Source organism: Drosophila novamexicana, unplaced genomic scaffold (assembly GCF_003285875.2).
Source record: "Drosophila novamexicana strain 15010-1031.04,08,12 unplaced genomic scaffold, DnovRS2.1 tig00000817-arrow-arrow-pilon, whole genome shotgun sequence".
Taxonomy (NCBI): Eukaryota; Metazoa; Arthropoda; class Insecta; order Diptera; family Drosophilidae; genus Drosophila; species Drosophila novamexicana.
This window is the reverse complement of record NW_020824827.1, coordinates 898,746-914,062: the sequence shown is the minus strand read 5'-3', so window position 1 is coordinate 914,062 and position 15,317 is coordinate 898,746. Positions and strand designations below refer to the sequence as shown.

General features: G+C 39.2%; 1 protein-coding gene across 5 annotated transcripts; it reads left to right on the top strand.

The window, feature by feature from the left end:
* The first annotated feature begins 1,709 nt into the window (after positions 1–1,709).
* On the top strand, positions 1,710–15,285 carry LOC115764008 (solute carrier family 22 member 3-like). Of its 5 annotated transcripts, none has more exons than XM_030706830.1 (7): positions 1,710–2,028; positions 2,237–2,637; positions 2,696–3,101; positions 3,180–3,409; positions 3,980–4,344; positions 4,402–4,447; positions 15,170–15,285. In XM_030706830.1, the coding sequence occupies exons 1-6, from the start codon at positions 1,883–1,885 to the stop codon at positions 4,441–4,443; spliced, it is 1,590 nt and encodes a 529-aa protein (XP_030562690.1). In that variant the 5' UTR covers positions 1,710–1,882; the 3' UTR covers positions 4,444–4,447; positions 15,170–15,285. The 5 variants fall into 5 exon arrangements, with proteins under 5 accessions (XP_030562690.1, XP_030562691.1, XP_030562689.1 ...); XM_030706831.1 differs by lacking the exon at positions 15,170–15,285 and adding an exon at positions 4,945–6,503 and having other exon boundaries at positions 3,288–3,409; XM_030706829.1 differs by lacking the exon at positions 15,170–15,285 and adding an exon at positions 4,945–6,501.
* The last annotated feature ends 32 nt before the right edge of the window (positions 15,286–15,317 follow it).

Sequence of the window (15,317 nt, the reverse complement as noted above, 5' to 3'; positions counted from 1 at the left end):
GCAACAGCCACACAATCTTTTAAAGAGTCGCCAGCAACAACAACAACACACACACACACACACACACACACACACACACACACACATACATACACACATACACACACCAACACACACAGACGCACACAACCAGCACACACAGACACACACACATTGATAGATAAGCCCGCTCCTTTGTTGGAATGATACACGATGCCCTCGACTATGCCCGTCGCCAGCTAATGATGACAAATTTTTTATGGGCGTTATGAGCAAAACATTGCGCTTGCCCCAAAGTGCATGGGCTGGTCAGAACATGGAGTTCCAGCACAGAGCACAAAGCGCAGATAACAGAGCACAGAGCACAGCAGCCAACTGGCAGGGCTGTGCCCGCGGGCTCTTTATTAATTTGACAGCATCAACAGGAGCTGCCTTCACTCGACTGGACTCGGCACGCTAATGATTGAAATGAACTCCGTGTCATGTCTGGTCTTAGGCAGAGAAGCCAGCGTCCAATGTGTAACGCCTCCCTTTCAGCCAAGCAGCTTGATTGATGGTTATCACTCATTGCTGGGCTGGACGCACTGCATTGCCACACTCCGCCGCTCCACGCAGCCGCCTCGATACACTGTCGAGCAGTTGACATCGCCTGCGGATTAAATGCTGTAGGTGTGTCATAACTTTTTGTGACATTGTGCCGTTGTTCTTGCCTGCCCGGCTGCCAACTGCGTCCATCATTTATTGTATTGCTCTTTTGTTGCGCTAAAAATGGTTGCCTGTCCACTTGTCATGCCACCCCCCCCCCCCTTTGCAGGCTGGCTGGAGCGGAAATGCCACCCGTTCGGCCAGCTCGGCAGCCGTTAAGTATACAAAAGTAAAAAATCAAATCCAAAAGTCCAAACTTTACTGGGCAATCGCTCATGTTTAAAAGCAAATAAGGCCAATTAATAAATGCAAATACAGCTAAAATAACAGTAAATGCGATTAGCGTGTGTAAGCGACGCACAGATACCCTGTAAGTTAACTTTTAACGTGGTTACAACAAGAACTTCACTTTATTTTTGCTTTTTGAATATTTTCCTCAATATCAAACCATCGAAATTTTATAATTAATTTTAAAAATCTTCAAAAAATATAAACAAATTAAAAAATACTTACTCATTATTTTAAATCTATAAATTATTATTCCCAGTGTCCTAACTACAGTCTATGCTTGTAAATAACTCCTAAATAATATGTATATAATATATTATTATATATTTATATATTTGCGAACTTATGTTCTGCCTGCACTCAATGAAAGGATTACTATATTTGAAAGAAATTCGCAATATTAGGATATTTCTTTTAATTCGAGATGCTTTTATTTTTTAGAATATATCTTCTTTGGTTACCAACCTGTACCCCGGTTACAGTCTTCATTTATTTATTGAAGGTCGGTATATATATACATATATATATATATATATCTTTTAATACCAATATATACCCAGTTGCCAAATAGAAAAGTAAAGAGACCCAATCGGTGGTAGGTGGTAGAGTACAGAACGGGGTAGAACTATCTCCTCTAGTATTCAGAAAGTCATACCAGAATTTGAAGATCTACTAGTGTGGTATATTTGCTATTGTTATTTACCGTACAAAGTCATATATCTAAACATATGGAAGATAGTAATACACTTGATATTCATTAATCTTATTTTACAAGCATTATACACACACTGACTGTTATCTGAAAAATTTGTCAAACCAAAATTGTTATATTTATTTTTTCATGAAATAGTGTAGCGGTAAATTAAGTGCACTGCCTAACTAGAAGCAAGTCCTGGGAAGTATCTAGTCCAGACAGAGGTGTATGACGAATTGAATTCAGCACGTGCTTAAATTATATGTAAATAACACAATGTTGGAAGTGGACAAAATGTTGGAAAAATGCGGCGATTTCCATCGGCAGCAGCTAATCATGCTGCTACTCTCTTCTCTGATCAGTTTACTATCGTCCCTGCATTCCCTATCATACTCAATTACAAATACTGTGCCAAAGCATTGGTATGTAACAGAGCCCTGCATTGACTGAATCGATTCCCGTTTTGGATACCCGACTCAAATTTGGTGAATCCAGACTTTTTCTAATTTGCTTAGCTTAATAGTCGAAGGATCAAGTTTGTCGATTGAGTATCCGAAGCAGGGCTCTACTATTTATGAGAATATTAATAAGAAGCATGGCGTATACTTAACGTCTGTTCATAACACCCAGGTGTGCTGATGGGCTGGGCTCGGGGCCTCCACCACCAAATGCAGACGAATGCAAGCCATTCTATACTAACTCAAGCACCTCTGGCACCTGCAAAAAGTACAACTATGAGCATTACATGGGCTTTCAGAGTTTTGTCAGTGAAATGAACTGGATATGCGATGAAAAGTCGAAACTTAGCGTGGGAAGCTCGGTGTTTTTTGCGGGCTGCGTGATAGGCAATCTAGTTATGGGTTATTTTGCAGATAGACTGGGTCGGGTGCCCATGCTTGTTTTTGCCAATGTCATGACCATATTGAGCAACTTTTTGACAATCTTTGGCATGAGTCTGGAACTTTTTTGTATATATCGATTTGTTATTGGTCTAGTCTTCAACAGCAACTTTTCGATTATTCGCATTCTTCGTGAGCAAAATAATTCCAGCGTTAGAGAATCTTTAATTAATCGACAAACATCTCGCAGTTGTGGAATATATGCGTCCTTCTTTGCGCACCGTTTGCGTGAACATCTGTTACGGTTTATTTTTATGTCTGGGCATGATAATTTCACCTTGGATAGCGATCCTCACAGGTAGTTGGCGCCGTTTCATGCTTCTCGAAGCGCTGCCAATAATTGTGGTGCCGTTTTTCTTTTATTTTGTGCCGGAGAGCGTACAATGGCTGATCTCAAGGCAGAAATATGACGAGGCTATAGAATCCCTGAGACGTGTGGCCAAGACTAATGGCCGCCAAATTGATGACAGCGTATATGAGGAATTCATTGAGGACTGCAAATTAAGTCAGCAAAATACGAAGACCAATCCAAATCTGCTGCACCTCTTCGGGATGCCGCGCCTACGCCGGACCTTGTTAATATTGTTGTTTGAATAGTGAGTAGACATCTCATTGAATGAACTTTCTAATGTACATCACTCTCTTTCTATGCCCTCATACGCTCACCTACATAGCTTCGTATTTTCTTTCTACAAAAGTATCGTCACTTATCGTTTGAGCGGGGTTGAGATTTCGCCTTTTGTACTTATCTCACTGTCTGTAACTGCCTTATTGCCTTCCAGCTTGACAGCAATTGTCCTGCAAGATCGTATCGGACGCAAGACGTTGGCTTTTACAATTGTACTCATCAAGTGCATTTCCGTCTTGGTAGAGGGCGTCGTCTTCTTACACTATGCTAATCGCTGTAAGTCCAGTATATTTTGTTGAATTTACTTAACAGTTTTCAATAGTTGCTTTCAGGCACGATGCATGAGCCAGTTTGTTTTATTCATACTAATTACCATTTCGTCTTTATGTTAACGGCCACATGTCGATAGGACATCCGTGTACGATGCCATAACATGTGCTTGTTTAAATACAGCAGCTTATTTCTAATATAGCACGTGCTTAAAACTTCGTCTTAATACAATAGTACAAATATAACTTGCCCCGTTTATAAGCTATCGATAAAGTTATCGAAAAAGACACCAATTGAACTTGTCACCAATTAAAGCCACAATTTTTATGCACTTCTTAGTTTGAGAATACAAGAATATTCTTTTGGCTGCCCACGCACAAATTGCAAGAATTTCTGTATACATCTGCAAACACACATTCACGCGGGTCTATTTTGAATTCTGTCAACAACATTGCAATTGCGATTATATATATATTATATATGATTGTATATGCTATTCTAATTCGTTTTTTAGTTTCGCTCACAATACTTGCCTACAATCAAAACTATGCCGACATTCTGTATTCTCGCCCACAGCCCCCAAAACGCAGCTTACGTTTTATGTTATTGCGGCTTTTTTTAGCTACCTTTCCTTCGACTCAAATATACAGTACGCATTAGAGGTGATTCCAACATGTGTGCGTGGTCAGGCATTGGGGTCTCTCTATGCCATAAGCTTCGCGAGCGTAGTATGTGAAAATTGCGTTTTGAACATGCGTAAAATCTTCTTCCCGCTGCCGGAAATCATTCTAGGCGTGCTCACATTGCTGCTTGCCGGATTGATCCTGCTGCTGCCGGAGACACTGGATCGCACGCTACCCAGTTCACTGGAGGATGGCGAGCAGCTTGGCATTGACGAGCATTGGTACACATTTAGGTGTATGCAGAAGCACAAGCAGCCGGTAAATAGACTCGCTCCGGCAGTTGCTTTCCATACCAACTAATTTTCCCTCTTTTAGGAAGAGCTGGATAGCTCGTTGGCACCGCGAAATGGAATATAAGAAGGTAGGGTATTTTTATTATATTCACATTTTAAATATCAATGTTCCACCCATTTTTCCCCCGTGGAAAATTCAAACATAATTTAACCATTACCATTACAAATTTGACTGTTGTGTAAGTTAATGCTAACGAGAAAGAAAGGCTATCTTCGGCACGACGAAGACCGCACTTTTACCTGTGAACCCATTGAAAATGGGTAAAGAGGGTATAATGTATTGTTTTCTGTGCTGCTATTTTAATTCGTTTTTTTCACATTAAGAATTAATAATTGTTGTGGCTGTTGAGTAGTTCCCTGCCAAGGGAAGTTTTTTTGTTATTAATTTATTGCATTTAGTGTTGAAGTAAAAGGGTTCAGGGTATCTCCTAGTCAGGAGCTTCCGACTAGAACGTCTTACTTGTTTTAATGTTCTATTTTTGCTGCTTGCGCATAACTTGTTTATGTCCCAATCTATAAGCACATTATTTGAATTATTTATTTATCCATATATTCAAACTTACAGCTGGAACATTTAACTCAATCATATCCAGAGAAGGCAGCCAAAATTTGCATAGTTGTCGAGCAATTAATAGATTTCAGGCATTTATTTCTATTGCTATTTTTATATATCGCATTTGCCGCATGCCCCGTGCGGATTCCATTGAACAGGCAGCGGAAATGACATCGTTTAGCTGCCAGCTTTGTGGCCAGCTCTGTGTGTGTGTGTGTGTGTGTGTGTGTGTGAGAGTCGCGTAATGAGCGTCAAGATATTTTGAAATTCCTGGCCGGGTGGGGCTGCCACTCACCTGCCCAAAAAAAAATTGGGGGAGAGAATTGGGCGAAAATTCCCACTCACTAAAAAGTCAAAATCTCAAACAATTGTTGGCGGCCGCAAACGATGCCAATAGCCCAGAGCAACAACAACAACATGCACAGAGGAAGAGCAAAAGTACCACAAGCAAAGAGAGCACAGAGTGTCATGTGAATATCAATGAAAAAGAGCAAATGCACAGCAAGGGAAATACGCTGACTGGAAGCGTGCGTATAAGAGTGCGCACAGGGAAATTGCATTTGGTACATTTTGTAGCTTGTGCTGAGCTGTTGGCAGTTGAATGCTAGTAAAAGGGAAATTTACTCTTAGCAGCAAAGGGCACAGCGCTGACTGGAAGCGTGCGTATAAGAGTGCGCCACACGCAGGGGAAATTTCGATGGTACATTTCGTGGCTCGTAATTCAAATCGTTTTCTTGCTGTCGACTTTCACTTGTTGCCACACGGGGCAGCAAAATGTGAGGCGCAAATATGCGAATGAGGCATGTCCCAGGGTTAACGTAATAAAGTCAGATATTTAAGCAAATATTTAATTAAAATGATTTTGATACGTTATAAAAGCTGGGCCGCGCCAAAGAGCCAATGGCCAATGGACGCTTAACGGAAGCGGAAAAATGAGATTTATGATCTGCACAATGGGCAATGGGGCGGGCAGGCAGGTGGCAAGTACAGGTGCTGATGGTGCCGGAATCATTTCGTAGGAAGGTGGAGAAACAGCAAATGTGTATAAATAAAAGTATCTGTGTGCATGCCATAAATGCCGTATGAATTATTAAAATAAAAGTAAAACGGAAACATAACAAAGGTTCAGCAACATTTATGACAGGAAAACGCGAAACGCAGCGCAGAACCCAACAAAAGAGATTGCCCTGGCACGCATCTAAAACGAGATATGCCACGCCGGAAATAAGCGCCGCATATAGTAGCCCAAAAAATACACACACACACACACACACACACACACACATTGGCACAGACTCTGTGTTGTTTACATACTGCCAGTTCAAGATTCCCTACAAGTAGGCTTCATTTACCAGGCAAACGAGAAAAAGAAGAATGAAAAAAACAGCACAGCACACATCAATGCAACAACTAGAGCTAAGCACGACTACTAGATACCCTATGACGAAATATGGCCAGTTTTATCAGGCGTATGATAACCATAAGTCAAGTTATATTTATATAATGACAAGGAAGTACAGCTAGCTATAGCTTAAATACTCTTGCGGGCATATGACTCACAGCTCGGCAGATAAATGAGGCAGCATTGCGAAACTCGTTTATGCTGAGTCTGATTAAGACGTTTCGAAAAACTGAATATTTTTGCGTGCAAAAGCTTATTTATCAACTGACTCTTCTTAAAGAGATATAATCTGATAAAGTATACCGATATTAATATTTCCTATATTATGTTAGAAGCATACTAAAATAAATAAATACCAAAATAGTTACTAGCACATATTTTCAAGCTGATTATTTTTATTTTTATTGACAGCTTATGGTATAGTGATCCGATCCGTGCAGTTATGTAATAAATACTTATATATATACCACCAACCGAAAGACGAATATACATTAGGTTTCAAGTAGATCGCTTGAAAACTGAAATATTAGTTTCCATAGCGAAAGACAGATGTGTTGGGTAGATGGACATGTTTATAAGGACTCGACTGTTGATGCTCAACAATGATCAAGAATTGTAAATATAATACATATATCCTGACAAATTAATGAAACAAATTTTGTACCATAAAAACGTTGTGATTTTAAGTTATTTTATTCGCATTGGAATTTGTAAAATTTACTAAATTTTAATTTCATTTTATATTTATTATAAAAAGCGTCAGGTTTCTAACAAGCAAACACTAAATTGCAAATTTAATAAAATTGTATAGAAGGGAAATATATTTTATTTTTCGCCTGAATATAAAAATTTTGACGAATTCAGTCAGTTATAAATTTATATATATATATATTATTGACAGTTAAAGCAAAACGTTTGCCTGTGAAAGCAAAAGCATTTAGCAAAATACGTTTTTTTTTGTTGAATCAATTGATAAAAAGCTCAATTCCAATACAAATATCTGCGTTTTAAACGCTATTAATTTGAGCCGAGTAAAGCCGGATAAAAGCTTTTTATAATTTTAATTGTTGTAAATACGCGCATAAACTTCAATTCAAAGAAGCTTAAAATATATAAATAATTAATAAATTAAAAAAATAAATAAATAAAATAAAATAAAACTTTATTAAAACAAAAGAGCAGTACTTATAGATGCTACAAATACAACTAGCTATAGTGCAGCCTAAGCTACCCGCCCATTTTCAGTACAGGGCATTTTTGGGGCATGGCTAACTACGTAGTACTAGTTGCTGTTGCTGTTGTTGTTGCTGCCGCCAAAGCTTAATACAAATATGCATGTTAACAGGCATCTACTTAAGCAGCTTGCCACGCCCCCCGCTACACCTGCCCTGCCCAGACCTGTCCCCTCCTACCCAGTTTCGGTGTTCTGCCAGTGTATTAATGTTCATTGAAGCGATCAAAATCAAGTCGACTACGGCTAATGCTACGCACATTTTTTGCCCGATCCTGTGAACTTTTGCTTGTTATTTGCAATTTGCTTCAGCAGCAACAATAACAACGACCCGCAATGGCAACAGCCTCTGATTTTTTTTTTCATACCCTGCACTCATTGACAGTAAGCTAAAAGGGTATATTAGTCATAGGTCGATCAAGCCGTCTGCCTGTACCTGCCTTCGATTTTGAAAGACAACAGGAACTAGAGACTTGCAATATAAACTTTGTATTCCGATATATCAGAAAATTTTAATTTTTTTCCGGATCTCCTCTCATTTGCTTAAGGCATAGCTCGATAATTATAAGAGCTTCTGCCATGCACTTTGGTATGCATACTCTTTTGTAAGCCTTAGAGATCGGACAAAAAGCGCCGAAGTTCAACTAGAACTCATTTCCCATTCATGGAAGTGGGTGAAAGGGAAGAACAAGTGGATAGCTTTCGGTGTTCGTCTGTTTTTGTCTATTCAAAGAAGGAAGCTGATATAATATAGGCGCTAAATTCAGGGTATTTCGTAGTCTGATACTACCGAACAGAACACTCTTACATGTTATACACTGTGCAGGCAGTTTTGTTTGTTTTGCTGCCTTCGGTTTTTTAAGGTCGTTTACAGCAAACATTTCGTCGGGGAATGTGCGTATGCCTAGTGTGGGATGGCGGAGGGCGAGGGTTATGAGCGGGGGGCTGGGGGTGTGTTGTTTCAAGCAAATGTATGTTATTATTATGGGGCATGTTGTTAACTACCCATAAGCAAACGCACAATTTTGTTGCTGCTGTTGTACGCCTTAGCATAAAACGGATTTGTGAAATCGCTTGGAAAAAATATAATCAAAATTGTTTTCAAATGACTTACAATTGCGATTGGGGCCAGGCCAGAGACCATTCCGAAAAGGCAGTCCGGCGTAGTACGTAATTATGCGGCTGGGGTGTTAACTGTCAGCCAATCGGCATCCGTTTGCAGGGCCCGTAATTTAAGCCACGCTATTGCCGTTGACAACTAGAAAAATTGCCTTTTTATGGTACGTAGCGTAGGAGCTGGAGGGGCCAACTCCAACTCAATGGAATGTGTCCACTCCGCCGGGCTCGACAATTGGAGCTTGTCTACTGCTGTTTTTTCGGTATGCGTTGAGTTAATAGCAAAGCGTGGAAATGCCAACCGACTTTTATTATTTGCCCCGACAACGGCTAGAGGGAAGCGGTAAGTGTGGGGTTGGTCTAGCAGAGTCCTTCGGCAATTACTTTGTGCGCCATTGTTCGCCCTCTGCCTTACCTAACACAAATTGTAGATAAAATATACCATATATTTACAGTTTCACAAGGGGTATTATTGCACAAAACAAATGATACGGCCTGCATAATAATAGTGTTCGATTCGCCTAGTAAAACGATTTTCAGAGAATATAATTAAGTTTTACTTAATTATGCTTGTTACAAGCACGAAGAGCCATGTCGAATTTAAATATCAGGGTTGGAAAACTATCAATGATGGATACAGTGTTAATTAACTCAAGCAATTTTGCTTATTAATTATGGAACTTCGCGAGAGTCATGACAGTCAGCAGTTGTTCTGTACAAATAACGTAGAATAATTTAAATAAAGTGTTGGAAAACTCTAAATAATCTTACGTTGCAATGGCTTTAATAGTCAATAGCTGTTATATGTCAAGTATTGTTGATTTATCTTAAAAACAATATATTATGGAATTTCTCGAGAATCCTGACAGTCAATAATATTGCATGATTTAAATGATAGTGTTGGAAAGCTATTAATAATTTAACCTTGCAATGGCCTTGATGTCATTTATTCAAATAATTTTGTATAAAATTGATTAATTATTTATTTCGACAAGGCTTTTTAAGTAAGAAAAAGTTTGTAGAATAATCCATATAAAAACTTAACTGAAAAATACAGCTATCAACACTAACTCAGCACTTAAGATAGTTTTGCAACACTGGCTTTTGATATCTCTATTTTTTTGCTGTTGATCCTGCACAACAAACTCACAGCTCTTATAAACACTAACTCAGCTTGTAAGATAGCTTTGCAGCATTGGCATATTCAAGTCTACTTACCTTTAAAGCCAGCTCTCAAATTCAAGCTTATCTTTTATTCACATTTGTTGTTTAGATAAAATACTTAACTATTTGATATCTCAGCATAGATTAGCCTGTACTTTTTCGCTTTTGATACCGCACAGCACACTCGCAGTTCTTATGTCAATCTGCCCAACTACAGTTCTATGGAATGCTACTTGGAATCAGCCCCACTCGCCCGTCAATTCTCGCCGCCTCTCTCCCTTCGCCTGCTTCAGCTGCTGCTTGTCATTTTCAATATTTTATGATGGCTGCCATTGAACTCTCCATAAAGCGCACATAAATTCACAAAACGTAGCCAATGTAGCTGCCCCCGAAACTGTAACAGAAACTGAAACTGAAACTAGAACTGGGACTGCTGGGACTACCAGTGCCTGGCATTTCTTCGAGATGTGCTGCGAACAATGCAGCAAAATGTTGTGGCGCAAATGCCATAGACAGTGGCCCCTGGCCCTGCCCCTCCAATAGTCGATCCCCTTGCGATGGCCAATGTCCCTGTACTTCGCATAAAGAGCAGCGCGAAGACAAAAAACTACGTACACATCATCATTGTCAATTGCCGGATGTGGGCCAGAACCTGGCCAGCTGGATTCGTATCGGCCACAGGCAATGGCTAAGGGGTAACTGCTAAAGGGGAAAGGGGTGGAGTGGGGAGGGGGGCTAACAACAGCGGCCAAGCGAGCAATCGCTGCTGCTGTATTCATTGTTGCCACGTAATTGCATTTCGCTATCGCAGATATTTATAGCCTCCACTCGGTCAAGAGCAGCTCCCAGCTTGGACCACACAGCAGAGGCTGGGGCAGCAGCCAGTAGCCAATCGCCAGCAGATTCTATGTTGGCAACAGATTTTTTTTCTGTTTGGGTTTTTTTTCACAGCAAATGCGGTCAACCGCAAAAGCGCAGCAGCAGTCGCAGCGGCAAAGTCTTTGCAAGAATAAGGGATAAGGGCGTTAGAGCGCATTTGTTGCTGTTGCAGCTCCTGCTCCTGCTGCTGCTGTTGGTGTTGGGCATTAGTCCTGGCCAGGCAAATAAAAATAAGCAATGCTTGGTCGCGCTTTGTCATTGCTGTTGTTCTTGTTATGCCCTGTAACTACGACAAATGCTCAAGACTAGGGCATACTGCAATTGAGCATACTTCTCAGCCAAACTGAAGAAGTTAGAATTTCGATAGAATCAGCACAGCTTCTTGTGGCATGGCTCGTATGGTTTCATATGTATCAAAGAGGACAAGAGCCTCTAGATAAATTAGGCATCTAAATCTGAAAGCATTATTCTTGCTCAAAATTCTCGTGAAATAGGTCGAACATTTTCCAACCACATAACTAGGTCAACACTTAAGTTATTTTCATAAGGTTTATCTTTTTGTTCATGGTTTGACCTATACATCAATTTGGCATCGAAATCTGACAACATTATGCTTGGTCGAAATTTATGTAAAAAAGGTAGACCAAAATATCCTATATAGACATAGGTCAAAATTTCCAATCCTTATAACTCGGTCAAAGTCCATCCGATTTCCTAGAGGTTTGGCTCTTTGTTTATTTATTTTATACGTTCTTTAGGTAAGCCCGGGGTATACCCGGTATTATTGTATAAATGGATACCCCTCAGCGAAACTCCCAAAAGAGATGCCCACTTGTAGATTATTTCTTGGAGAGTTCAAGAGCTTGAGGCCCTGAAATTGTTCTATTCAATTTCTTATAGGCATACAAAAAAGGCCGAATAATTAAGGCTTTTGACATCAGAATGCTCTAAAATACCTGAAAATGATAAGAATAAAGCTCACAAAAGCTATTCAAAATAGAATTTTACACAAAAAAAGCCATTAGTTAATAGTTACAGGGTATCTGCCAGTCGACCTCTTTTGACTTAAGCGCGCTGACTTGCTGGTGTCGTTGTTGTTGTTGTTGTTGTTTTTGACATCATCACGTAACACATTGAACATCAAGCGCTGAGCACTGGACATTGTCATTGCATTTCGCAGCAGCCGAGCAGTCCTGCAAGTGGAATATAATTTTCCTTTCGTTTCTTTACTTATTTTCATTTTTTTTTTTTTGGCTCATTTCTCCTTTGGTTTTGTTGCTTTTGCCACTTATGTATAAAAGTAGTACGAAAGGCACTTGCCAGCTGCAGCGCATTAGTGGCCACTTTAACAATGACCGGCAGAGGCCAATTTTTATTGAATCGAGGCGTCATCCGACTCAAGTGTCCCAGTTTGAATGACAGCTTATGCCCTGCAGAGCTGAAGCTGGGGCTGAAGCTGGCCCAGGCTCTGGCCTGTTGTGACATTGATAAGCTCGGCTTTCAGCTCTCACTTGTGGGCGGTTCTTTAAATGAAACCAGGAGAGCTTATATGAGCACATGGCGTATACGCAACGTAATATGCAATTGCTTTGTCTCAACTCAAGTGCTTGCAGAAAACTCTGCTCCAGCAATTTATTGTTGCCAATTTGATTGCTTGAGATCATTTTGCACTTTCATGCGGCCTTTAACTTGATTTTGCATTTCAAATGCATTCAGAAACTAAATTATTTTATTATGTTTGAGAAAATATGGCTCGGCCCCAGACCATTTTGCATATTATTTGCGCATCAGACTTGTTTGGCATATAAAAAAAAAATATGCATTTAAACCAGAATTGATTTGTAATTTTCGAATAAAAATAGATTACTCTTGTTTTCAATTCAAAATTATTTCAAATTTAGTGCTTTATTAATTCCGATTTTACGAATTTACAATTATTGCTGACTTTCCATCTATCTTTTTGTTGAAATTCATGTGAATAATTTGGATCTAAATATATATAATCATATCCGAGTAAAAAACCAACATTTTAAATTTAGCTACATATATCTTAACTAAATCTTTTTTCAGATTCTAGTGACTTTTTGGAACATGCTTAATTATTTGAATTTAATGATTAAATATTTTATTTGATGCATTTTGTAGAATATATATTTTATTTTGTTAAATTTTTACAATCTCGCCCCTACTCAAATTTAAATCCAATTTATTATTTCTGGAATATTAAATATTTAATATTAATTCAAATTAAGAAAAGAAAGTTCCTGCTTTTCCTTAACTTCAAGGCTGCATTATTCAAGATAAAGTTTTCTTCTAAATTTGTTGTGGCAACATTTATGCGCATTCTGAAAAGAATTATTTTTGTATTCAAATCATTTATTTTTTTTTTAATTTATTTCGATGCTTTTTACTTAAACCTTCTGCTTTCTATTTGAAATAAATTTTTGTTGCAATTTGAGCTGCTCAGTTTTTGGTATTAACCAAGTTTTAGTAACTTGATGCTGTTGCGTTGGGGCTGAAATGAAAATTTGACCTCTGCTTTCGGCTGTTACAAGCAGCAATTGGCGTATAAATTTCGAGCGCACACACACACACACACACACAAACACACACACACATACACATACACTCTTACAAGCATGTAAATGTTATTGCAAGCATAATTTTCTTAGCTAGCCGAGTGTGTGTTGCTGCTGCTGTTGTTGTTGTTGTTGTTGCTGCTGCTACTGTTGTTGCAGCTGCAGTTTTTGCACGTTATACGAGCCATTTGCAGCCGGCAAGTACATGCGACTGCATTGCGGCAGTTGCCGTTGCCTTTGCCATTTGCTATTGCTATGTTGCCTCCATTGGTGGCACGGTAATTGCCATTGCAACGCTGTGTGTATACGTGTGCGTGTGTGTGCTGCCAGGCGGCAAGTAAAAGTCAGTTTTAGGTAAAAATTTTCTAAAAATAACAATGCATAATTTACGTTTTGGCCGAAGTCAAGGCAATGTTACCAACTGCAGCAGCTGGCAATGGGCAAACTAACTGTCGCCTGTCTAAATAATAAATAGAAAAGGATATGCGAATGCTGGCCGCAGGACCTAGTTGTTGCTGTTGTTGCAGTTGTTGTCGTTGTTGTCGTTGTCATTAGCCGTTGTGCAAATAATTTACTTTACCACATTTACTTCGATATCTAACCAGTTTGATGTTGCCCCTGCTGCTGTCTGGCTGCCATTAAAGCCGCTGTCACACATATTGAACACAGAGCAGGGTGTGCGAGTGTGTGTGTTGCACTTATTGATTTCAATTAACATGCAACAGCATGTCTCTTTTGTGTATAAATACACACACACACACTCGGAGACTGTCTATAGATAGCAGGCTGCATTGTTGCACGAGTCGTGCGGCATGCAACATTCAGTTGTGGCTGTTGTTGTTGTCGCTGCCTGGCATCGTCTCTGGCTTCTGTTGCTGCTGCTGCTGCTATTCAATCTTTTCGTTGGCTAATGTTACACTTGTGCATCGTTACAATTTTGCAGCATGTGTGTGCTCCATGTGCGTGTGTGCGTGTGTGTCTATGGAAGAGGTCACTGCTGCTGCTCTTCTTTCAATAATTATCAATTTGTGTGCCTGTGTGTGTATGTGTGTGTGTGAGAGTGTGTGAGTGTGTGCAGATCTGGCATGTTTTGTTTATTTACTTGTTTTTTGGTTTAAGGCATTTGTTGGGCAAACAGTGCGTATGCGTGTTGTGTTTTTACTGTGTTGTGGTTGTTTGCTCTCACTGCTTCTCAGTATATTCTGTGCCTTTAAGTTCGGCCTATAAATTGTATGCCTAGCCTTTGGCATTCGTTGATACTAATACTATGCGCCCTAAGCTCTGGACAGCTGCAATCTGCGTAGCTTGTTGTTCGACTGATTAAAATATTTGTTTTATGTTCCACTTTTGTTGCATGCAACTAGCTTAGCCCAAGAGCTGTGCATACAAATTTAGAGCTGAGCGAGCTTTCTTCGAATCGATTGCATATAAAGTTTTGTTTAGAGTGAAGTCTGTTACTTCAAAGGGCTCAAAGAAGACTCCATTGAGCACAGGTATTGCATGCGGCATATATAAAATGATTACACTATGGTATCAAATACTTATTCAAGGACTTATTTGCATTCCTAAAAATGGGTGTCAAAGGTTATTATTGGACCTACAATATTTCTTAGATTAAGTAAAATTCTTTTGAATCTTGTTTTACAGAATTTCAATATTTTGAAACCTTTTTTGATGAGAAATGTGCTCCCAATTTAGGATATGTTTATCTAATCGATTCTTCTTTGATAAAGTGATATACAACTCGACTCGATCCCTAAACTTTGTGCTCAGCGTCCCCTCGCCTACAACAATTTTTATTATTTGTATTATTTTTCATATTTTAATAATAATAATATTTAATAATAATTTAAATATTCTTTATAGATTATTCATTGTGAATCATCAGCAATTAAGGAAACAAAAATAAAGCAAAACTCTTTTTTCATACTTTGAACCGGCGACTTTCCGCGTGTTGGTCCGACGCTCAGCTCCTTTCGTTATGCGCATCAATTACCAATCGGTAAGTCAGTAA

What these genes read in the sequence shown, in the direction of transcription:
- LOC115764008 (XM_030706830.1), top strand. Translation starts at nt 1,883, where the DNA reads ATGTTGGAAGTGGACAAAATGTTGGAAAAATGCGGCGATTTCCATCGG. An exon ending in TTAATATTGTTGTTTGAATA is followed by an intron (nt 3,102 to 3,179) that starts GTGAGTAGACAT and finishes TCACCTACATAG; the next exon opens with CTTCGTATTTTCTTTCTACA. An exon ending in TGCAGAAGCACAAGCAGCCG is followed by an intron (nt 4,345 to 4,401) that starts GTAAATAGACTC and finishes TCCCTCTTTTAG; the next exon opens with GAAGAGCTGGATAGCTCGTT.